Source organism: Ciconia boyciana, chromosome 5 (assembly GCF_034638445.1).
Source record: "Ciconia boyciana chromosome 5, ASM3463844v1, whole genome shotgun sequence".
Lineage (NCBI taxonomy): Eukaryota > Metazoa > Chordata > Aves > Ciconiiformes > Ciconiidae > Ciconia > Ciconia boyciana.
In genome coordinates, this window is record NC_132938.1 from 48,158,865 (window position 1) to 48,184,376 (window position 25,512).

The 25,512-nt window shown below is 36.1% G+C and overlaps 1 protein-coding gene across 1 annotated transcript in view; it reads left to right on the forward strand.

Annotated features, from left to right (window-relative positions):
- PDGFC (platelet derived growth factor C) overlaps positions 1–25,301 on the forward strand; it is a 136,863-nt gene extending 111,562 nt beyond the window's left edge. Inside the window, exons 4-6 of the mRNA XM_072863059.1 lie at positions 16,970–17,177; positions 22,784–23,001; positions 23,677–25,301. Coding sequence (XP_072719160.1) covers positions 16,970–17,177; positions 22,784–23,001; positions 23,677–23,793 — 543 coding nt within the window. The 3' untranslated portion in view covers positions 23,794–25,301. The remainder of the gene's footprint in view (positions 1–16,969; positions 17,178–22,783; positions 23,002–23,676) is intronic.
- Positions 25,302–25,512: the final 211 nt, after the last annotated feature.

Consider the following 25,512-nt stretch of genomic DNA (forward strand, 5'->3'; position numbering starts at 1 on the left):
GGTTGGATCATTCTGTTTACAAATGGTATTCCTGTGGTTTTTGTCAGGAGAATAATTGTATTTTAAAGTTATTCTAACAATTCATCATCTTGGATTTATTATTGCATGCAATTTTAATGTCCATGTCTCTTCTCCCAGGTAACAAGCGATAGGACGAGAGGAAATGGCCTCAAGTTGCGCCAGGGGAGGTTTAGACTGGATATTAGGAAATTTTACTTCCCTGAAAGGGTTATCAAGCATTGGAACAGGCTGCCCAGGGAAGTGGTGGAGTTGCCATCCCTGGGGGTATTATTTAAAAGACGTTTGGATGAGGTGCTTAGGGACATGGTGTAGTGGTGGACTTGGTAGTGTTAGGTTTACGGTTGGACTCGATGATCTTAAAGGTCTTTTCCAACCTATATGATTCTGTGATTCATTATTTCTATTCATATAGTGATAAGCACACTTTTGAAATTGCAATAATAGAGAATGTTATACTTTCCAATTTATAGGCTTTTGAAATCTTTGAATGTTTTGATTCTAGTTGTTCTTTGTCATACAGACAGCGTGACTGGTGACAGACAGATTTTTAAACAAGCAGTTCCCATTGCCTTCAACAGGAAATATTAGGTATTGGAGTCTGAAAAACAAATGACCACATCATCAAAATAGTGGCCACATTATCAAAGTTTAAATAGATTATTTTTTAAAAAAAGTATATTGATAAATTAATTGGCAAATAATTGTTTTTCTATATGCATTTATCACACTGAGAATAATGTTCTGCCCAGTGAGATCTTATTTCACAGTTGCTACCTATTCCTCTAATTTCCTAATTGAGTGAATTATACACCATGGACCAGTTTCAGCAATGAAGTAAAGATTGCCTGGAAGTATTTAACTTTGATGGTACTTGGGTTAAAAACAGTATTGATGTTGTCATTCTGAGATCACAATCAGTGTTTATCTCAAAAAAAATTGGTTTAATTTTCTGTAGGAGAAGTGGAATAGTGGGAGAAAAAAAGAAAAGAGGTGTCAGTATTTTATTTGTTTACTAAAACATCCTCAATTCTCCGAATTCTCTTTTACAACACACAATAGTTGCTAAGGTAACCCATATCTAATACTAATATATTGGTTGTGGAGAGAATATAAACTTAATTGTTAAATAGCAAAATGTCCTCTTCTGACTTTTTAACTGGAATATAAACTTACAAAGGGAATTTTTACTCATCTAAATTCAGTCAAATTATATTAAGTTTATGTTGATGTACTTGAAATGGCAACTTGTCTCCCCTCCCATTCCACAAGTGGTTTGTGCTCACACATCCTAATTTGTTCATTCAAATCCTCATGTTTGTACAGTGGGACTGCACAGATAATCTGAAAGATGCAAAACAGCTTCAAATTAAATAGTAAATAGAGGAAGAAGGCTAAGAACATGATAATACTATCTTCTTGGCAATTAGGTATCTTAAATGTATAATCATTTACAAAAACAGGAAAGATTTTCTCCAAATACTAAATTGACTCTTTCTTCTGCAAAGCATGGCAGTCATCACAGCCAATTTACCCAACTTGTTTGACATTGCTTCGTAAGTGTAATTTATGCAGTACATCTCAATTACATTTCTTTTTTGTTATTGAGAACCTTCAGAATGGGTTTCTATTCTTATTTAAACAAACAGATCATCTCATGGGGCTTCACTGTGCAGGGCAAGTGGAAGAAATCCCACCAGAAGTAGCCACACATCTCTTCAGTGAGTGTTCTTGACCAGTGTTTCCTTGCAAAGTTGCTTTTTTTCCCCCTCTTCTGCAGCAGATTGTCTTATCTGTCCCTCATGCCCAGGAAAAAACATATTGAGATATATACTTAGTGATCAATGCTCGTAAATAATGCCTTTTTAATATCTTCTTAATTTATCTTCTTATTTGGCTTATTTGTGAAACAGTGCTTTGTCAAGCTTTCAAATGAGCATTTTCAATCATATGGTTTTGAAGCACAGTTTCTGTCTTGATCAAAGGATAAACTTGTGGTTAGCCAGTATCTTTCAGTCTAGCAGGCTAGTGCAGCAAATAACTTTGTGTAACATGGGGTTCAACAGAATGAAAACAATGTCTGCAGTTCACAGAAAATCGTATTTTTTATGGGCTGGAAAATTCAGGTGGAACCAATGCCTCACACTTTGGCTCTTTATTTAAACTGATAATAAACCCCACATCTAACCACTTCCTAGATTGCAATGAATAGCAGCCTGTGAAACCACAATTAATTAAAGCTTAGAAAACCACAGTTTTTGATGTCTGTGTCCTGTAATTAGTTCCATATATTCTACATGAAATCATCAGAAACACCCAGTATTCCTGAATCAGTGAACAGGAAAACAAGAGACTGAGGGAGAAAATACTTTAAATATAAATACAAGCAATAAAGGTATGTTTCAGTGTGTAAATATTCATTTTCAACTGGGTGTTAAAAACCCTTTTATAAAAAGGGTACACATGAGAAATAGAATGAGCGATGCCTGTGCAGCAGCCTTCACCACTCTTTTAAAATTATGCCTTTGAAATAAAAAAAAATACTTGCCTTCTTTAAATGGGCTAGGTAGAACAGTACTCTGTAAATGAGCTAAGATTAGTGCAGGTTGAAGTGTGTGGCACTTCCTTTTTTTGTGCAGGTAAATATTTTGACTTTGTAGCTTCACAGCGTGGTGAATGTGCAAGAACAGAGAAGTAATGTGAAAGGAGATGCAGCTGTGTGCACACAGAGGGAGATCCCTTTAAGTCAGTGTTACAGTGCTAGCAGTTCTGGCTGCAGGATTGGGGCCATAATCAGTGCCTGAACAGACTCGTTTAAAACATTACAAGGAAGATTAATGGCCCGGTTGAGAACATAAGGCACCATGATTTTTCTATCATTTCTGTTACAGAGAGTGCCACCCTTACTCATATTATGTTAACAAGCCCTAATTAATATAATTTTTTAAAAATCTAAATCAAAAGACTTGATCTAGTTGACCAGACCAGTTAGAGATAATTTCGGCCACATCTGTGGACAGTGACAGTGTTATAACCAAAGCTCTTCCAGGCTTACTGCAAGTCAATTGATTTACTAGCAGTCTTCAAGAGAATGAGATTTGCTCTACAACGTACTGAATTTGTTAATACTATGGGTTTATTACTTGGCAGGTATCATCTTTCCTTCTTTTTTTAACATGTGTCAAGGAAAGGGCTAAGAAGGAATTGCATTTGTAAAGGAAAATATTATATATTTATGCATTATAATAAAAATAATTAGACTGGGTCCATGATTTTTTTTTTTTTAATAACACCAAGAATCAGGCTGAGGCAGTTACTTCTAGCGGTGCCTTAAAATTCAACCTATTCTATTTTAATAGATTTGTTCATGCTGTAAGCAGCACAAAATTTCATGGGAGCCTACTAGAAATAGAATGAAGTAGTCTGCTTTCAAACCATCTTTGAAGGATCCATTTTAAATAGTGGCCATAGACATTGAAAAAGTAGAGCATGGTAGAAATACGTCTACTTTTATTTTATAGCTGATGCTAAAACAGTCTTCTTAAATGCGTTATATTGAATACTATTTTGAGGCCTCAAAGCAATTGTAGATGATACTGCCAAAGGAACTACTGCTCCTGAGGAACCAACTTTATTAAAACCCCGTGACTCCCTACTTTTCTTCACGAGAAAGTAGTTAAATTAAAGTCCAAAACTGGAGTAGTTTCATTAATTTTCATATTTTCGTGTGACTTAAGGGCTCGTGGGTTGACATGCAACAACAAAATACCCCGTATTTTTCTACCAAATATTTTATATTTAGGTATACAGGCATGCAGTTATTGCTTTTTATTACACCATTAATATAATAAATCTAAAGGGTTGAAACGTACAAATGGAGGTATGTACAAACATACAAATTACTGAGGAAAAAGGTATATTAGAGTTTGGTTATGTGTACAGCAGTTTGGGGCATAGCTAGTCAATAGCGCAGATTTTAGAATGATTTAGAATTAATTTGTTTCTGGAATTCAGCATTTCCCTCAGCATAATTTTACATGTTTTCTAGAAACAGTCAGGTTACCAGATAAATGGTGTGTAATGCAATCACAGAAATGCAAGGTTGGGAGGGAACTCAGTGGGAACTTTTCTGAGCCATTGTCCTGCTCTAAGCAGGGAGGAGATAGACCAAGCTCGTTCTTGCTAGATATTTGTACTGTTCGTGAAGTTCAGGGACGAATATGTCAGAGATTTCCCTGATCATCTGTTATGCTGCTTTACATAGTATGGATTTTTTTTTCTAATACATAACATAAATCTTTCCTGTCATTGATGGACTAGGGAACAGCTGATCATCTGATGCTCTCTTATGTGTTTGTTATCACATCTCCTGTCAGTCTAGTCTTGTCTAGATTAAAGAAACTTGTCTCACTCGATCTTTTATCATAGTTCATGTTTTCCCTTCCTTCTTGCTTTTTCTTTTGAATATTCTCTTTCTCTCTGCCTATATCTTACAAGAGCTGGAGGTAAATCTGGACACTGTATTTCAGCTGAGACCTCTCTGGCAGCTCAGTAGTCTAGCTTTATGGTGCTGTTCTAAATATATCTGAATGAGACCTGCCTTTTTCATAGCAGGATCACATTGCTATTCAGGTTTTGGTCCCCTGTAATGCTGTTTATTCTACTTCAGGACTTCTGTACTTACGATTTTGCATTTATGCTTTTAATGTTTTACTCCCAAATGCAAGGTTTTTTGGAATGTTTTTCTTAAATTTCTCTTATTAAGCATACTTTCCCAATTAATTTTGCCTTTTAGTTGTTGTGTGATCACATATACTATGCTTGTGTACATCATACGTATGGAAGTATAATGAGGTAACATGAGATGGGAATTAAGAGATATAGATAGTGGAAAATATGTAGGTAGAAGCGATACAGCTGAACGCCGAGAGTATGTCAGGACAACATTATGGTTATCAGTCTAGAGCTATAAAAGCTAGCTCACAAATCTTAAATCTGACTTGTTCAAACGGTGTGAGAATCTTTATATGGGCAATGTAGCTGTAGTCTCTACCATGCTTTTTGGGTTGTGACGTATATGTTACATATAAAGCAAATTTAAATATGACAAACAATACAAAATATTTTTCTTCACAAATCTTAAATATGGTCAACCTCTGACATGTTTGATGACACCAAGAACTGATACATGAGGACAGAGCTACGGTTCCTTCCCTACAAAGTAATGTTTTGTTCAAGGACTTTGTACCTTCAAGGCAGGACAAGCTCTGATTTGCAGTGTCTGCTGTACAGGAATGTTGGGTGTGTTCCTTTTATTGTGATACGAAATGAACAGAAACCTGTTGTGGAATGCAATTTAACATGTATACTGAAGGATCAAATGAAAATTGCATGTACTGTAGAAGTCATTTTCATCGCCCTTGCCAAATATACTTTCCAGTTGTAATAAACAGTCATTCGTAGTGTTTAATGTTTGATGAACCTCCTGTGAACCTACTGGGATAAGTAAACATTTTCTTAACAACATCTACCCATTTCTAACACCTAGAGGGAACTTAAAAGGCAGTTCATTCCCTGACTCCAAACACTTGCTGTTGTTCCATTTGGTTAAGCTTTTTATAAGTACTCACATATTTTGAGTAAAATGAGTAATTTAAAAAAAGGTCTGCAAACATTATGTCCTTTAATTATGGCTGACCACATCCCCTGTCATAGAATAATGTACAAAAACTTTTTTCTATTCAGAACAGCTGTACTTCTGTTGACTATTTATTCCTTATAAACTCCTGTCTCAAGTAAGAACTAGAGCTTTGTGTACAGAACAAAAAAAAATCCTTCTGTAAATCATAAACATAGCAGATGCAAGTGTGTTTCCTGTATGAATTTTGGGTCTGTATATAAATGAAGTGGTTAATAATCACAGTAACCCCATTTGCAATAAGATTTGAGCAAACATTCATTGTACTATATCTATGTACTCACTGCAGTCTGATGGTGGGAATCTCTTTTTGTATTGACTCATTTGTGCACTGAGGCTTTTACATTACTGCTTGTCCAATTACAATTATATTCTTCCTTTTAGATGATAATTTTACATTTTACGCATAATTCAGATTGTTCTGTTGCAAATCCTTCTTCTAACTGAAGTAAAAGCTATTCTACATTTCAGCCTACAACAGGTGTGTATACAGGACTTGCATAGTATCAAAGTTCCAGTGAAAGAAGTTAATCTGTGGTGGGATTCTTTTGGTTCTCCCTTTCTGCTAAAGTTCAGCTAAATCTTGGAGCCAGGGGTCTCTGTGCGGTAAATATGACTTTTGATGTGAACTGTAAGAAAATTTATTAGGATCTCATTATAAATACAGAGAAGTGAAATTCTCTTTCTTGCTTTCTCTCAGTATTTGATATATAATTCTTTATAAGGTGTCCCTTCTAGAAAGGAATTGCAGGTGTGACACAACATTCATCAACACAGGACATTCTAGAAAATATCATTTAATGGACAAAAACATATCTATTGCAATGCTACTGTACTATATATAAAGAAGAAATAATCAGATTCATCCAATAGAGTTAAGTGTTGGGTAGGGTGTATAATGATATTTATACATCACTATTATTGACCCTACACATTTTTGCATTTAAGATTATATTCACAAGATGAAGGTAAACGGTTTATTTATACCAGCATTTGAAAAACAGTTCTTATTCAGCTGTGTACTCATACATGCATTCAAGTATGTTTGGACATCCATGAAAGAATATTTTAGTGCAAAGTGTTGTTATTACTGTTATAAACAGTCATGAAGTACCCTAGTGCCTTAATCACAAGCACAATTCAAGCACAAAACAAAAACCAAGTTATCTCAAGAGCTTATAGTTGAAATATAAAAAGGTGATAGTGGTACAGAAAACCATGAAGCAATGAAAGAATGAAGAAGTGATACAGAAAACCGTGTGAAGTGATACAGAAAACCATGAAGCAATGAAAGAATGAAGAAGTAGTTTTAGAAGTGTCTCTGTAGAGTTCTACTTTAGCTCCTCAGCGAGAGCAGTAAGAGGAGAAAACAGCAAGTAATCAATACAGAGTTCTGCCCTGGAAATAGGTATGAGACTGCAGATAGCCTTTAACAATGAGAGATGATAAGATAAGCACAGGATAAACTTTAAATGTCCTTAAATACTATGATGAGTAGTTTGTATAGTAAGGAAGAGTTGATAGGAAGGTGCTAAGACAGGGAGGACAGAGTTACTATTTAGGAAAATACTTGGTGTTTTCAAAACAGCATCCAGGAATCAGAAGCAGTACCATGTGTGTGTTAATCTACTGTCCTGAACAGAGGTGTGTCAAGGCAGGCGCCTGCTGTGATTCAACCTACAAGTGATTCAACCAAACTTTTAGCAAATGCTTATAAAGGACACGCATTCCATCACGCGTTCAACACATTGAAATGATTCATTGCAGCTGTTAATTTGTTTAGGACAGTTCTGTGAATATTAAAAAAATGCTATCAGACTTGAAGACAATGATTTCTTAGATGTTGGGTTTTTTGCTTGTTTTAGTACCATACTGCAAGCAAAAGACACGTTGCAGGACTTTCTCCAACAGAGATTTATGAGATTGGGGTGAGAGAAACTGTACTTCAGTAAATTATTTTGGGACTTCATTTTGCCTATACACAGTCTATTTTAGTTCTTTTCAGCAGGTACTTCGTCTGTATACACACACACACACTCTTTGACTCTTTAAAATGTGTATATGGATATTAGTATTGCCCATGGTCTAAATTAGACTAAATATTTTCATTAAGCATTCAAATAATACAAGAAAAAATTATCTACTGGGTTTTAACTTTTTTAAGTTGCAGTTATAGTCCTTCTATGTGCACATGCATGAGCTAAATAAACATGTAGTTAGTTTGAAATGTATTGCATATGTTTGGTTTGAGAATGTTAAAATGCAAGTTTCTCTGAAGTTCAGAAATCAAAATATTTTGCAGTTGTTACTAGGACACAAAAGGTAGACTTACCTTTTCTTATTGCATATATAGATAGATAGATAGATAGATAGATACACTTGTATGGAGTGGGGAGAGCTCCCTGTAAATTTTGATTGAAGTCTCATTTAGAAGAGAGAGATGTATAAACAAGAGGATAGTGCCCACTAAAAATTAAGATTTTGGAAGTAGTTATGGTTTAGATATTACTCTGCTACACATATGCTTTATAGGGACAAAAACCCAGGGGTTATAAACCTAAAATTAGTTTGCATATCTACAGTAATCTGAAAGTGACAAAAAAGACAAGTTATTTGAGGAAGGGACTCTAGCTGAAAACTGACATACTGATTTCACTTTGAAAATTTTTACGCCATGGAGATAGTCTATGCTATAGCTTGTTTTATACTATTAGATCTGATTCATTACAGACCAAGTGTTTGTTTTTAAATGCTCCCTGTTCAACTCAGTACATCAGGACATGCTTTCAGAATCAGGCTGAGTGTTTGGCCAGAGTCGTAATATGCCCGAGCCATGAGAGGTCTTGCATTTCTTTGAGTGTTCTGTCTGAACCTTATCATTCAGTACTACGGCCACAAATTCCTAGTGTAAGCAAATATAGTAAAAACCCATGGCAAAGGTAGGAAGGCATCAAAACTTGACTCCTCTTGCAGCTAGCAGGCTGAATCTCCCAGCTTTATGGATTCTAGAGTTTGCAGGGGTTGTACGCTTCATGGCTTGAGACCTCTGCAGTTGCCAGAGATGCTAGCGATACAGCTTTCAAGCAGAATTGTTTATACCTCTTTTCTCCTTAACTAACTGAATGAGTAAATCAGTGAATGAAAGTTCTTGCCCAAAAGAATACAAGAATCATTAGATCATTTTGTAGAATAACAAATACTTTCAGTAGAGGACAGGAGAGAGAAATTTAGTAATTTTGTAGTGCTTATGAAATCCTGATGAAGTAGCATGCACTGCTTTGGTGAGACTTACTAGATGCACTGAAAAAATCCATAATTCCATGCAACTGCATCCAATAAAGATAGTTCTCTATGTGTATATATTTCCTAGGAATAGAAAACACTACAACTACTGTGATTAAGTGGATTGGCAATAAGGTCTTCCATATAATACAGTACTGTGAGCATTAGTTTTCTTCTTTTTGCCCTTAAAGTGAGGTAGTGTGGATTATTGTTCCTGTGATACGTGTGATCATAGGAAAAAGCAAAATGTATTCTTATACATACATACACACAGATATATACGTGTACACATGTAATTATAGATCACTAATTTATTGAGAGAATTAACCAAATCACTAGGTTTTTTTAAAATTACTTCCAGAGGTTATTACTATTGATACCATCCTCTAAGAGTTTATGAACTTGCTCTAGATATGTGTCATCTTTGTCTTCACAAGACTGGTGCTCACATCTATGCTGTGTAATTCAAATGGTGTCAGGGTGCACAGGCTTCAGGCAAAAAACTCCAATTTGCCAGGAGAAGGCTGATGATTAGTGACATCCTGTGTTATTTTCATGCTGCTAATTTCCTTGAGAGCATCTCCCTGTTGTTTCCAGCACAATTAGGATTCCAGGCCTTCTCTGTGAACTGCACGGAAACTCTGTTTGGGGCAATATTTAAAACTTTAAAAAAAATAGATTTTATCTCAAAATTTTAACCTGAGGAAATGTTAGGCTGCTCCCGACACTACTTTTACACATCTTTATTCCTTTATTCACACCTGTGACAGGCAGACAGAAAGGCATGAACACATTCACTTTCCCTTGTGATCTTTCTCCGGTTGGTGGTTACGTGGGAGGCAATGCTCAAAGTACTGTAACAAAAATGCCGATGTAGAGTTTGGAAAGCCATCTCTGTCCAGCTTTAAGATGTAAATTGGTGCATGGATACTCGGCAAATAAGGTCCTCAGTGAGGTAAAAAGAAAGCCCTGCATGCATATGAAGAGAGGGTGGACAAGCTTTTGATAAGTGGTTGTAGCACAGTATAAGAACAGAAAATTTAGGGAGCCTGTGAAAGGCAGAGAGCTGGAGGCCCAGTGAAGAAAGAAGGGGCTGTCATCCTGCATTCTGGATCTCATGTGCAGTAGCTGATTAAATTGAGGAGGGTTGGTATCCCTACCTGTATGTCATTTGACTGGTAGAAGTTATGTCTCTGAAATGAGGATAGCTGAATGAGATGCATATTTATTTCAGTGCCACTGGAGCTTAATTTACCAGGCTACCTACTTAGCAGCCCTGGAGCTGCTGTGTCTCTCATGCAACCATCCTTGCCGCCGTGACTGTAACTTCAGCTAAGACGTAAGAAGTGCTGCAATGGGTGGGAATTGCGCTGCCCTTCCTGGCTTCCATCTCTGTCAAATGCAAGTAAACATCCTTGCCTTATTCCCAGGCTTTGGCAGTCTAAATTGATGATCTGCCTTTGTTCCTTCTTTTTTTCATGCCTTTGCTGGAGGCACAAGAAGAGGATCCTGAACTTGATTTCTCTGCTTAGGTGGTTGCGCACAGGCCCAGCTACAGATCATCACTTCTTTCTACATTGCTACTTGAACAGGACTAACATTTTGCAGTGGTGCAGGTTAATGTTGCACAGAGAAGATGCCTTTACAAGTGACAGACTTTCACAAATGGATTAGCTTTTTTGTACTGCATACATGCAAGCAGGTAAAAGTTTGTGCTTTTTCAGGTAGGTCAGGATTTCTAGAGGCTTTTCACAGTTATTACTGCGTGTACTTACTGGAGAAAAGAAAGAGCTATTGCTATGCCAAGAAGCTTCTATGTCCTTAGGGCAAACTCGGAAAGAGTTGGATATCTGCTCACCCTCATAGCTTCTAATGGTGCTAAGAGGAGGGCTACCTGTGATTATAAAGGAAGACAACAGGCTTGCTTTATTGTGAGCGTTACAAGAATGTGCATGTACTATTAGTTTCAAGAGCATCTCTCTAAATCTAAGCAGGACGTAGAGTGTTCCTGTGTAATAATAATAATTAAAAAAGCTGTAAGGCTATTTAATTAGAAGAAATATGTTATTTCTTTCAAAGTACTGATCCTAGTTGGTTTTCAGAGGAGGGGAGGTTCCTCTGAGGTTTTCTTTGTTATAGAGTCCCTTCCAGTCTGATTAAACCATGCTGATGTTTAATAGTTTCTCCAAACTGTGCCGAATGATGAATGGGTTCTCACTCAGAAACTGCTTGACAATGTTTTCTTCAAGACAAGAAATGAAAAAACTGGGGTTTCTTTTGTGGGAGGGAATTATTTTACACATATTATTCACTACTTGTAAGTGTCCTGTCATGCCAAGTCTCGCTTGTTTTTGTTGTTCCAGTCTTAACTCAGTGACTGCATTATTAAACATGAAATTCCTCACTCCTGGCTGCAGCAAACTAATAAAATTACTTCTTGCCCCTCCTTTAACTGGAAGAGGGTAGTGTCAGTACCTTGACAGTCCTATCCTATGAGACAGGAGCAAAAGGAAGGCTTTGCTTAGATCATGATGGTGCTTAAGAGCTGATCTTGTGTAGATTGTAGGTGAGTGCTGTTTTGTTCTGAATTGTTTATCCTTGGAGCAGGTTCAGTGCAAGGGAAGAACAGATGGATAGTGGCAGAACGGGAAAGGTTATAACATACAGCTCATATCCAAAGTTTTAGCCTTTATCTATCTAAAAAACTTCTGGATTCTTCAGATAAACCAATAATGAGCATCCTATAAATGTTTATGGTATCCATTCTCTCACAGAACTTGTGAGATCAAGGAATTGCCTTTATGCTCATTTTACAGATTTGATAAGGCTGTGTTACGAACCTCGATGCTATGAAATTCCTGGTGCCGCAGTGAATCTAAAAATGTTTGTGTTAGTGGCTGCTGTGCTTTTGGTTGTGATGGCTTAGCTGTTGGAGGTCTGCACTGTGAATAAGATTGCGGTTAAAGAAAAAAGGAAATGAGAAATATTCTTTTTCAGAAAGATTACTTCTTGTTTATGATGCAGCCACGTACACAGTCATGCTGGCGTAGCAAGGAGGTGCTACTGCCAGATGCTTTCCACCATGAAGCTGTGGCCTAAATGCTACGCTCAGGATCATACAGGAAATATGTGTCAGAACAAGAAATTAATCACAAGTCTTCAAGTTAGGCTACATACTAAATCGTCCTTTAGGTTTGAGCTTCAACTAGGTAATTTCAAATTAATTGTTTCAGGTTTTGTTCGGATTTACTGGTTCACTGATGGTTGCCACCTTATTCTACATATAAGAGTGTCCTACCCTTTCCCCTTTGAGAAAGAGGCTAGATGGAGTAGCTTTGATTCCTTTAATAGGCCACAACTAACATTGTAAGCACCCTAAAATGCATTTTACTTCCTAAGTTTCTTCTGGGATAGTGGTGTTATATATAATCTTCAGAGCTGGATAGTTTTGTGAAGTTAGCCTTTATATTATTTCCTTCCTTTTTTCCAAGCCCATATCTTAAACTGTTTCCTAAATTTGGTCTATTTGCCTGTATTTTACGCTTGTAAACACCTTAGGGGATTTCTATAAGGTATTTGTTTTGATAGAGTGAAGTACACATACAGAAATACAATATAAACAGACCTAACAAAATTCTGTTTGATCCAACACTAATTGTCATTCTTGGCTGTTCTACAGGGCAGCAGAAGCCCTATGTTTTCTGCTCTGGTTTTCATCCTGTATCATTTTAACTAACAGTAAAGATGCAACTGTTTGGCTTTATCTTGCTTTTAAACATGTTTATTCTTATTAAAGTAAACTGAAATTGTTTCCTGGGCACAAAACCAAAAACCATAGAGTGTTTTGTTTACTAGAGGAATCACATTAAAATACAGAACTTGTTGATGTATTTTTCAAATCTGTCTTGACAGAAATTATTCATGCTCAGGAAAAAAAAAAAAAAAAAGTGGTGTCAAGCCTACAACATGGTATTAATCGAGGATGTGCTACTGTGACAGAAAAAGTGTTTACTGTCGATTAGTATTTACTGTAGAACTTGGAGAACATCACTTCCCAGTAAGTGGTCTCCATCAAGAAAGCTGTTTTGGATAGCTGCTATACCTAAGCAAGTGTCTGCTGTCTTGGGTTACGTCTCCCCTGTCAGATAAAGAGAAGTGTGTTATATGAAAGGTTAGCATGTGCTAGCTAACCTGTTAGGGGAGACATGATATAGTTCTGTGGAGTAAGTTAGGTGATGCCAGCTGTAGAATAGACGTAAAGCTGACAAATAGCTACTTCATTGTAAGATCATCTTCATTGTCTCCATCAACACTGTGCAGCAAAACAGCTAGAGCTTATTGGTGGTCCTCCTGTGAGGCTTTCACATCACTGTTCCACAGTGAAATTTCCTTTCTGAGACCTACTGAGTACTGATGTTGGTAGCACTGCACAGAGAGTGGCTTGACAACATCAGTTTGTGTCAGGCATGCAGGGGGAAGCAAGGGTCAGAGTAGGAATGTCAACAGAAATGTAGATTAAATTCTAGGCACATGGATTTTTATTTGAGATTATTTAATTGGAAGGCATTATAATAGAAGTGATGAATTTGCTGTAAAGCAAGGCAAAGCTTCATTTAAGGAGCATTTCAGCATTTTGAGGTTGCAACTATGATGCTACATTTCAGGGTTATGCTGAAGTTCTGTATTTGCTTGTTCTAAAAGGTATGTCCCATCAATGAAGTTGAGTTTTAACTTCTTGCATTAAGTCATTTCTCCTTTTATCTTCTCTGAGAGTAAAACTTTACTGCAGGTGTAAACATTGTCTGTAGAACACAAAAAGACTTTGAAAAAAACAAGTGAAATTATAAATTATATAAAATTCAAAGATATAATTTTAGTCAAAGGAAGTAGTACCCTTTATGCTGTTCTGGATGTTCTGTCCAAAAGGTTTAAATTATAAAATAAGTAGTGCCTATTAACAAGTAAAAGCAATGTAGAGTATAATTTGAGTTACCATTTATATTAAACAATTTATTGAATTGAGATTTCATAAAGGTTATTGTGTTATAAATATAAATTAGAGCATTTATAGCTTTATCATATCAATTATCTTTAATCTTTGGTACATTTTAACTGTCATTTAAGTTGACTAAATTAAGAGATTATTGAGAAAAGCATTCTTAATCTGCAGATTTTAACTACTTTATTCTAAAATGTTCATCTTCGAAGTTGTGCAATTTTGCTGTTTCAATTATGCTTTTTCTTTATGTTTTGGTTTGCTGTAAGAATGATTAGAAAGTGATGACAACTTTAATTGTGTTACCATTAAGCACAATGATTCACCATTTCCTCATAACAATTTAATTCAGGCAAATGCCTACTGAATCCAGAATAACATAAATCAATGGGGTAGTTCCTATATATGTATTGCTAAGCGTGCATGTTCTAAGTTGTAAATGTGGAAATAGATTCTAGACCAATGGATTTTCATCTGGAATCTATCTATTTTGTTGGCAACAAAAAATCCCAGTAGAAGTGAGACACTGAAGTAAATTCTTCAGCTGGAAACAAAATAGAAGTGGTTTGTTTTTTGTTTTTTTTTATTCAGGTACTAGTTCTGCCATTTGATCCTTATTTTGTTTTTCACCTTAGCAAAACCCCACACCTTTAAACCAGGAAACGTGACTCTTACAAATACATCATCGTGGAGAAAAACAGGAAGAAAAATTTTGGAATATTTATGTTTTTGACCATCTGAATTATAGTGTCACAGCACTATTTTGAAACTTGCTGAGTAGCATGTTTTGCTAAAAGCAAATATTTAAATTATAGACCAGAATCTGTTGCTTTATTATCATAACCTAATAGATGGATCAACATGTTATTATTTTTAATGTGGCCAGTGGAGAGAAGAGGAAAAGAAATATTTTAACTTTTGAAATCCACATTCATCCAGAATGGGAAGAAACTACTTCACTCACTCTATTGGAAATTCTGCTAGATTACCAAGATGAAAATATGATAAAGTTAATAGTAGCAGCACACTAGATCTATGTTTTGTATTATCTTTGCAAGAATCCCAGTTAAAAAGCAGCACAAATCATTCTAGTGACTGCATTTCTTGGAGAGAGAAAAATGCTTGAAGCAAAAAATAGGAAGGGCATGGTGGTTCCTTCCATTTGCTGCCCTTTCAACCACACATTTAGCTGAAACCAAAAATGCATATTTAATAGAATTGAGAGCACAGAAGGGAAAATATAATTATCGGTATGAAATAGAGCTATCACAGGCATATGTATTTTAGAAAACTGCTGTTTAGTATGTAGTGTTGCAAGGATTGTTTTGTTAAATAATTTTTCCTGCATAACTGTTACATTTCTCACCCATTTCTCTGATCATTTTGAAAAGGTAAATGAATACAATTGATCTGATATTATAGATGGAAAAATTTATAGTATGTATACACTTCACATCAGAGTACTGAGAGTGCCATTTTGACACAAAGTGGTACGAGGATTTTTAAATATATGTAAATATAAATAAATACATATTAACAAATATAAATATTTAAATATATATGTAAATGTTGTGCAGTACTAACAGGCACTGCACAGGGAAGGGACAAGAAGCATGTTAGTTCACTTATTGGAGGAACATTCAGTCCTTCATTCTTAATATTATGTTGTAGGATTGTTGTGGGAAAATTCAGCAAGGGACCTCAGGAGGTCTCTAGTTTAACCCTCCTGCTCAGGGTAGGGTCAGTTCTGAGGTCAGACCATTGCTCAGGGCTTTATTCAGTCAGGTATTGAAAGCCTCTAATGATGGATACTGTGCAGCCTCTCTGGGCAACCTTTTCCAAAACCTGACTGTACTTCTAGTGAATAAATTTTCCCTAAATCTTATATGGATGACACTTGAGAGCAGTGATGCATGTAGCATTGCGCATTTAAGTTAAAGATTTCTTGTCCTTCCCATCCCCTAAATCAGCAGTATGTTCAAATCTTTCTTCGTCCTTCTTACATGGTCCAGATAAATTGCTCTAGTGTCGTACTGTGGACATAATGTCTGTAGTGATGTCTGCGTGTATAAAAGCCTAAAGAAACTTACGGTGGTGCAGCAGCAGCTTCCTGCTTAGGCTTCCCTTCCTGCCTTTTTTTATTATTTTGAAAATACAAATCAATGCATAATTTTTAAACAGATTGTAGAGTGAGCAAAACCAGAAGTCTCACTTTGCTTGAATTGCCTGTCACTGAGTACCTCTGATCCAATGAGTTTGTCAGTGAGATTTGTGCTGTGGGAAATTAAATAGACTTTTTCAGAACTCAGTTTCAGCATTTTGATATCCTTGGGAACATCCTTGGGAATTATTTCTTCTTAACGGAGAAATAATTATAGTAATGCCAGATGTTGTTATCACTCTGTTAATTATTGTTTAACCAGAAACATAATTCTTAGTACTGTATGAAACACAAGTGGTGCTTTTTTAATCTATAGATGAGAATGGGAATATTTGCTATCTTGGTACTAAGGTATGTTCATATTTTACATTGAAAGACAAGAAGACAAAGATTGTGGCTAAGTTTCATAGGAAAGGCAGCATGTGAAATGTGTGTTTCCTCAGATTTCTAGAGGGTTATAGTAATTGCCTGTAATGGGGCCATATTTTCAAATCACTCTTTGTTCTATTTCTAAAATCTTGTCCATCACTCAGTGAACGTCTTCAAAGAACAGGTATACTGGCATGCTATCTTAAAGGCTAGAAAAGTAAGAAGTGGGAAAACTGTCTAGTGGAAGTTTGTTTACACTTATTACTGAAGAACAATTAGATACTTTTTGACTCTTGTCATTTGTCTTATTAGGTAAACTGTACATTGGAAACAAGCTAGAGACTTATAAGCTTTCCCAGCTATGTAACTTCATAAAGTACAGCACTTCATCAAAGCAGATCCATTAACCCTCTGACTGGTACTCTTCTCTTGGCTTTGATTGCAGCACCACACAGAAGCACCTAGCCCATCATTGCTACCCCCATCAGCTTTACCATTAGATGTATTAAACAATGCCGTTGCTGGATTTAGTACTGTGGAAGAACTTATCCGGTACCTTGAACCAGATCGGTGGCAACTGGATTTGGAAGATTTGTACAGGCCAACGTGGCAACTTCTTGGAAAGGCATATATTCATGGGAGGAAATCAAGAGGTAAATTACTCCTCTGTCTGGCCCTGCAGCTTTCTGTGGGTGTGTTTTCTTAACAAAGGAACAGTAATTAAGAGCATTCTTCACCTTGAATTTCAGTTCCAAGAAAGGAATATACTAGAAAAACAGCAGAGATCATTGTTGTTAGCTATTCTCACCATTATATTATCTGAAAAAGGACAATAACTAAACTCAAAAGTTAAAGGAATTTAGCAGGATAAAGTAACAAAGGGGAAAAAAAATAGAAGCAGACAGGGTAGTTTTCTGTAGGAAACCTGGGAGATCTTTATTTCCACAAAGTAGCAGGGCATCTTGGCTGGGTGACATAATCTATCTTTGTGGGTTTCCTTTTTTATGGAGGGCAAAAACTATTTTTTGTTTGTGGTAGATAATTTCTTACACTTACTGTATCATGTGAATGACTGGTTTATCTCCTTAGAATTGTGCCAGTCTCTACACCATATGAATTGAGAGCAATTAGCTAAATGTTTGTCTTCCATGATACCTCATGAAATCCCTGTGTCCATGTCCAGTTTGACCATGCAGTTGTCAACTTAATCAGATGTAAAGTAGCTTATGTGGAGCACAAGCTCAAGACTTGTGGACCTATTTCTTGTTCAGCAAGTAATTTTCTTCCATCTACATTTGACATTTATGACTTTTCTACCACATATCATCCAGATGCTGCCCACTATTTCATGTTTATGGATTCCATGTGGATGGATAGCATGCAGGCAATACCTCCTTCCTTGCCCACCATACTGCATGAAAATGAAAACATATGAGCATAACTGAATAGACTTCTCTGTTGACAAATATAAACTAGATTATCATATGATCAGCAAGAAGAGAGAGGAAGTAAAACCTTTCATAACTCAAATTTAAGTTTTTGACAGGTAATTCTTGGATCAGAGCCTAAAAATCCACCCTTCTACCCTACCTGTATTGCTACAGCTATGCATGCAGCAACTAAATCAAGAATCAAAGAGTAGGAAATCTCTTTAAAAGCTTTCAGCAATGGACCATGCCTTTCAGATAGTCATTTAACACTTTCCTAATTAAAGAGATTCAGTATTTGCCAAAAGTATGCCATAAGCATACAGTAAGTGGGAGAAAAACAAAATGTAATTTATGAAACCTTACATAAACTAAAATGCAGGTGTTGGATAACATCTTTATAGACAAAAGCAACTCCCTGCAAGACATATCTTAGAAAGAAACTATCAGAGTAAATCTTTTAAAGACTTCTAATTAGATGCTGAAATAGATTTTTCCACTGAATAAACATATCACGGTATTGCCACATTTATCTTTGAGACCACCCTCAGACTGCATTACCAAGTGTGTAATGTAATAGCCTGAGGTGGAAAATATGTCCAGTTGAGATGACATAGTATTAACTGTTAGGCCTACTCAATAGATAGGGAAAGCAAACCTTTTATTTTCTTTTGTCTTTCTTCTTTTTTTAATGTTATTCCTTCTAGTAGTATGTTTGCTGTATTTAAAAACCTTTTAAAGAAATGTCTGGGAGAAGTGCATGCCCTAAAATGTTTGGTTTTTTCAAACTCTTTGATTCTATAATTAGATCAGTTTTATTTTTGCAATATTTCAGTGTAAAAGCTAAATTACTGTCCTGCTTTCATAGACAAACATCAGTTTACATCTAGATTAAATGAAAATGTAATTAAAAGTGTATGTTACTTTATGTAGAGAAGAGTATTGTCCTCTACTCCTACTTAATAATTCATATGAAAAAGACTATATTTAGACAATCTAAATTCCACAGAACTTCTGTGTCTGATGTTTTCTCTGGATAAAATGCTTCCAAAAACTTCTAGCCAGGAAAGAAGAAACACCAAGTTCAGAGGCTTTGATGTCTAAATATAGTCCTAAATTCTTGTATAATATTAAACATACTTAAAAATAAAATATATTTTACTGTGAAAAAATATGATCCCATCACTTCCCACAGAAATCTATGCATAATCATTAGACCATATGCTGAAGTCTGCTTAAGAAGAAGAAAAGAGTTACAATCCAACCATAGTCCTTAGTAGATACTTTTCTCGTATAGTTATGTGACTTTTTTTTTTTTTTTACTCCTCGTTTGGGGTTTTGTAACAGCCCTATCCTATTGTAGGAGCCAATATGAAATTTACACTCCCAGGAACATCTCCAAGGTGCTTAGGAATGAAAACCATCCTGCTACTATCTGTGCCCACACACAAGTGCCTCAACCAGAATTTAATTTGTTTCATTGACTTTGAGAGCAGCATCCAGCTGGAAAAATGTTTTGGGAAAGAGGGTTCCCCATGGTACTCGGTACATGTCCCAGAAGATGCCAGACAGTTGCATTGCCAATTACAGAACACAGTTACTTTCAGGCTAGTGTGAACATGGATTACTTCAGTTGTATATGCCAGTGAAGGCATACTTTTGAAACAGACTTTACTGTAGACCTACTTGCATCTACATTTTTTTGTCCCTTTTTTTTCCTTCTCCTCTTATTTTTATTTTAGTGTTTCCCATTCATGTGCTACTGCAGAGCCTTCCATTCCTCCTAAGCTAGTTCTAGACAAAAGAACTTTGACAGTTGTGTCAAACATGATACATGAGTGGAAGCCAAGTTGAAGGAGTGTTTAAATGTTCACATTATAACAGGTACTGTAACTCAGTGCACTTGGGAAATCCACATAACCTTTTATTGTGGTTAAGTAAACACTTTTAAGGGAATATATACATTCTCTCATCTAACTTCGTGCCCACAGTGTGTTAAAATAAATTTTGGATGGACAGATACTCTTTGAAAAAATAACAGCTTCATTCACACACTTCAAAGAAGTGATTATGTAAGCACTAGATAAATTTGCCACAGACCTTTTAATGAAATTGAATTACATAAGGTAGGGCAAGGGTTCATTGTGAGGTATAATAGCAATATACCTTAGTACCTTGTAAAGCATGGAATCCAAACATGACATTTTTCATCTATCCTGAAGCCTGTTGTAACAGTAAGGCACACTAAAATCTATCTGCCAAGAGCTGATTGCCTGTTCTTCCGCAGAACCTTTTTAAAATTTGGGTCTGCAGGTCCGAGGCATTCAGTTCAAATTCATTCCAATTTTGTGACAAAATGTGTAATACATTTGCTGCTCATGATATGCCCTTTCCTCTATGTTATAACTACAGCTAGTATCAGGAAATGGATGCATTTCTCAACTGCTGCCAGTAGGCAGGAGGTAACGGAGAAGCACAATGCCACACAGGCATCTCTCTTCTGCTGGTCGGTGGGCTTGCTGGAGGAGGCATCAGTGCCCAACTTCTGCTTTCGATTCCTCATGATGAAGGGATGAGGAGCAATTGTGTTAGGACGCATAAGCTTAGCTTCTTGAAATTCACTGTACCAAGCATGTCAGTCTCTGTAGAAATCTACCAGTAGAAAGTACTAGCAGAACTAGCATTTCTCTCATTGTGTTTTAGGCATTTTATCCTCATTCAGGCAGTTCACTTATATGTTTGAAAAAGTAACAGGAGAAAGAAGTACTCCATTCCTATCCACAGTCCTTGATTAATGGAGGTAGACATGTCCACCCTCTAAATGACTCAGCCTAGAGCTATTAGCTGATCAGAAGAGCTTAAATCATTTCTGATTTCTGAGAGTGAATCTCTCCCTCGGAAGTTTTGTCTCTCTTTTCCTATGCTCCCTTCTCAGCTTTCTCCAAGGAATGCTCTTGCAGTGTGGGAGGCAGGCTGGCATCTTATCAGTAACTTTATTGGAGTTATTACACACTCCTTGCTTTTAAAAATCAGATTGTTTATTTAGGAGCCTATGTTAACCTGATAGTGATGGAATGAAGTGCCCCAGCTTGGCATTCACTGTAAGTGCAAGCAGAGAAAAGGCTTCAGTGTGTTTAACTGACCTTTCACAACAATAAACCCTTACTTATGGATGCCAGTATATGGATATGGTCTGCAAAAGAAATGTTTGAAGAAACGTGGAATGAAATTGCTGCCCAAAGATCTGCTCCTGGGACAGTACTAGTGAGCATTTCTACTAGCGAAATGCAGCTTCTAAATTATCTTTATTTCTTATGTGTTTAAATAGAATTGAGAGGTATTATCCTGCCTTGATAGGCTGAAGTTCTCCTTGGTGACCTCTAGAGGCTCTTCACATAGTCAGTAGAGGGAAAAAAAAGTATTTCTCTAGAGGGTGATTCAGATCAGGAACATATTTTAGTTTTATCTTATATCTTTTTATTTACGAACTGCTAGCAATAACTATAAAGTATTTGTCAAGTAATATCAATGCACTGGGATATTTTTTCCCCTAGTTTCTTCTTGATTTAGCTCAAAAACAGTTGGTTTAAAGCTCTTTGCTGCTTTGTTCGAGACCTCTATTTCAGTCATCTCAGTAGCCATATTATCATAGGGTTTTCTTTTTCTTTTTTTTCTTTTTTTTACCAGGTAGAGTACCCTTGTGAATTAGACATTACTTCTGTTCCTTAATGGTGGTAGGTTTGGGGAGAAACAGTTCAGACAAAAGATCTCAGGTCGTGATCATTATAGTCTGGCTTTTCTGAAATAAATGAAATTACATTGCTTTTCACCAAAATGAATGTATTATTTTTTTTAATATGTATGAATAAAAATGTATTAATTTTTTCACTAAACCAATCCCATTTTTTTCCAGTCTTAACTGCCTCTTTCAAGGCTTGCCCTGTTTCAGATCTTTTCACAAGCTTGCTGTTCAACCATTGGCATCGTGCAACTTTAGTGTGATACAGTGGAACTAGTTTATAGGGAAACTGGTGCCAAATATTAATATCTTTAACTTGCACTTCAAGTAAGGTGCTTACAAGCAGGAGCTGTATTTTATTTAAGACACACATCAAGTGAAAATGAAACCTAGAGAAGCAACAGAAATTCATATATATGCTGCTATGAAGGAGGAGGGGAAGAATGGAGTCTACTAACAGTTATATATATGCATACTTGTGTACTTATTTGTTGTCTGTACTGTATTCACTGATGATGACATAACTTCTTGAAGTTCTTAGTCCATAGAAGGGAGTTCCTCTTAGATATAAATGGTTTGGTTCTTTCTTATACTTACATTGCCCTTGCAAAGAAGCAATGATTGAAATTTTAGCAGGAAAGAAGTTTGAATGCTTTATGCAAATTAATTAAAAATGTGTTTGGAGGATTCTTAGGATTGTTAAGATTCTTAATTGCTGTGTATGTTTCTCCAATCCAAAATTAATATAGAATAGCAACACTAGAGCTCAGAGTATGAGCATGAACAAAGGGAACTTCATTAGGGTTGATTTGATAAAACATTTATTGGAACATAGTAGCCAAAGCTTGCTTTGTTTAATTTAAACCAACTCTGCCAGAGTTATAAAATGATTGGTGAATGCTCCTATACAACGATCATTCCATTTAGGTTTCATGGTATCCATAAAACTGCAGTATTATACTTGTGTGCTGAACCTGTACCACCTGCACAAAAATGAACTTTCCTCAAGGGTTCTGCACTGCAGAAGTTGGTTTACCACCAATGAAGTTGAATTATGAATCAGAAAAGCACCAGTTTGTTTGTCTTTTTGCAGTGGTCGATCTCAACCTCCTAAAGGAGGAGGTGCGGCTGTACAGTTGTACTCCTCGCAACTTCTCAGTGTCACTGAGGGAGGAGCTGAAGCGAACTGACACCATCTTCTGGCCGTTGTGTCTTCTGGTTAAACGTTGTGGTGGAAACTGTGCCTGTTGTCATCAGAGTTGCAGTGAGTGCCAGTGTGTGCCGACAAAAGTCACCAAAAAATACCATGAGGTATGCACTTTTTTTACATTTGCATGTTTGGAAATACTGAAAGCCAATTAAGGAATTTATTTTTACTATAGGAATGCACCAATATTAATGTTTTAAAATTTTACGTATTGCACTTATAGTAAATATTTTCTTACCGTTTTAATGAGGTGTTACACAAAAAAAGTAATATCTTCCTTGTTAAAATATTTTTCTGTGGAACAATTAAGTAATTCCTGAGGTATTTGTTTACTGGTGCAGTTCAGACACATCACAACCACACCTCCTTGTTCAGCTTTCTCTAGTGGTAGATGTGAACTTTATGAAGGAACATATATCTGTCAGTTTCCATTGTTATAAATCTATAGCTAAAATTATTTGTTATAGAATTATGTTATAATTCCATTGGGTTAACTATACTATTAGCCCTTAAATAAAATTAAGCAGAAATATGAAACTGGAAGAGTCTCTTCTTTGATAAAAGCAAGTAAATGTTCAATCAATTTTGTGAAGGGCTTGAGGTAAAAGCAAAAATAATAATTAGTGGGTGGAATAAATGAAGAAATTCAGCTGAGGAAAGCCTATTTCTTTTAACAGGCTTCCTGTCATCCAGTGTGTTTGCAGTGCAATCTAGCTCATAGTCTAGGTGTGTGATGAAGAACATGCTGTTTTCTTGATACTTGGCTGCTTCTCCTTCAGGTTCTTCAGCTGAAGCCAAGGATTGGCGTCCGGGGATTGCATAAATCATTGACAGATGTACCCTTGGAACACCATGAGGAGTGTGGCTGTGTGTGCAAAGGGAATACTGAAGGATAAACATGATTTAATTGTGCTGTTTTCTTTCAAAGCACATTCAATCAATGGCTGATTCTATTATGGGGCTTGTGCATTATCTCCTTCTGTAATCTCAGTTGTTTGCTTTGGGGATCTTCCATCTTCAAGATTTACAGTGAGCTCTAAAAAGAGGAGAAGCCAAACTGGGATTATATGTTGTGTGACAGCTCTGTTTGGAGGCCCAGTGAAAGGATGGGAGAAAGGCATCAATGAGGGATTTAAAATATATGTATTGTTTTTGTCCCCCAATTTTCTTGACAATACATGGATTTATAATTTAGGAGTAAAAATAAAATTAGAAGGCTCACATCATGGAGACTTGATCCTGCTGGCTGTCTCATTTCTACAGCTCCAGTACATCTGGCCTCTGGTTGAAAACACCTGAAATCTTTCTTTCTGTGTTCAACTGCTCCTATGTACTCTAAATCAAAGCGTTCTCTGTTGTATAAAGTTGGGTTAAAACAGACTGTCTTGTTCCGAATTAAGCTTAATTTGTCTAACGCTGGTAGGAAGGACTGGATTTTTCCATACGCTCTAGTAAAGCTCCTGCCTTTTAGAAAGAAGACTGGACAATAACGTGAGCTAAGGAAGCAAACATTGAAAAGAACAGTGCCTTTATTCTTACTACTATGGCTGATGATTTTTTGTTTGTTTGTTATTTTTTTATCGTGTACATTTTTATACTCTCCTTTTGACAATATAACTATTTGCTTTTCTAAACTTGTTAAATATATCTATTTTTACCAAAGGTATTTAATATTCTTTTTTTATTACAACCTAGATCAACTATTTTTTAGTTTTGTGAGACTTTAAAGCCAGATTTATACAGTTGGAGGAACAGAGATGTGGTTACAATGGGAAAGGAGCATGATCTCTTTGCAGTTTGTTGCTACACAGTGAAAAAAATAGTTTTTTACCTGGAGGCACAGTAATAATAAACAGAGATGTGTGGATGAAGCTCTAAGCTTGCTAGCTCCATGACACTGAAAATATGAGACACAGACGTTACTATAAGTGGTTTCAGAAGCTGACTTTAAAAATTTCCTCTCTCCATTCTGGCCTTTGTTCCGGTAGAAAAGAAATGAGCATAGATAGATGCATTCTGGCTTGTTTAACTCTTTAATTTCTTTAAAGTAGGATGATCTACAACATAAGAAAAGAAGCCCAGTGGCTTGCAGCCTTCATGATGCATCATGGTCATGGGAAGGCAGCCTTGTTAATGTTGAAGTGTATGGTTTTCCATTGACAGTTATAGCTGTTTAAGTACTGTTCACTCACATCGTAACACTCTTCAGTACAGTTTGATGAACTATGGTTTTGTTCTTCTATACATTGTATTCTTTAACCAATACACTTATCCCACCCTGTGCAAATTGAAAAGGAAACAGTAAAGTATTTTGCTTGTAAAATGCTTTAACATTATGCCTAGTTTATTTTTTTGACTATTGGATTTGCAGATTGTAATGAATCACCAAATAAAGTAATAATGCTAATTTTGGGAGAATAAATGTTTCTGTGTGGTTGCATATTTGTATCTGTTCAATATACAATAACAGGAAAAGTTAAAGAGGGTGATTTTGTAGTTACCATTTTGAAAGTCAGTTATGAAAACAAAAGTCTTCTGTTACCAAGACTTCCACTTGCTTTATTAATTCTGCTTTACTGTAAATCCACAAGAAGAAAAAGGGGAAAGAAGGAATG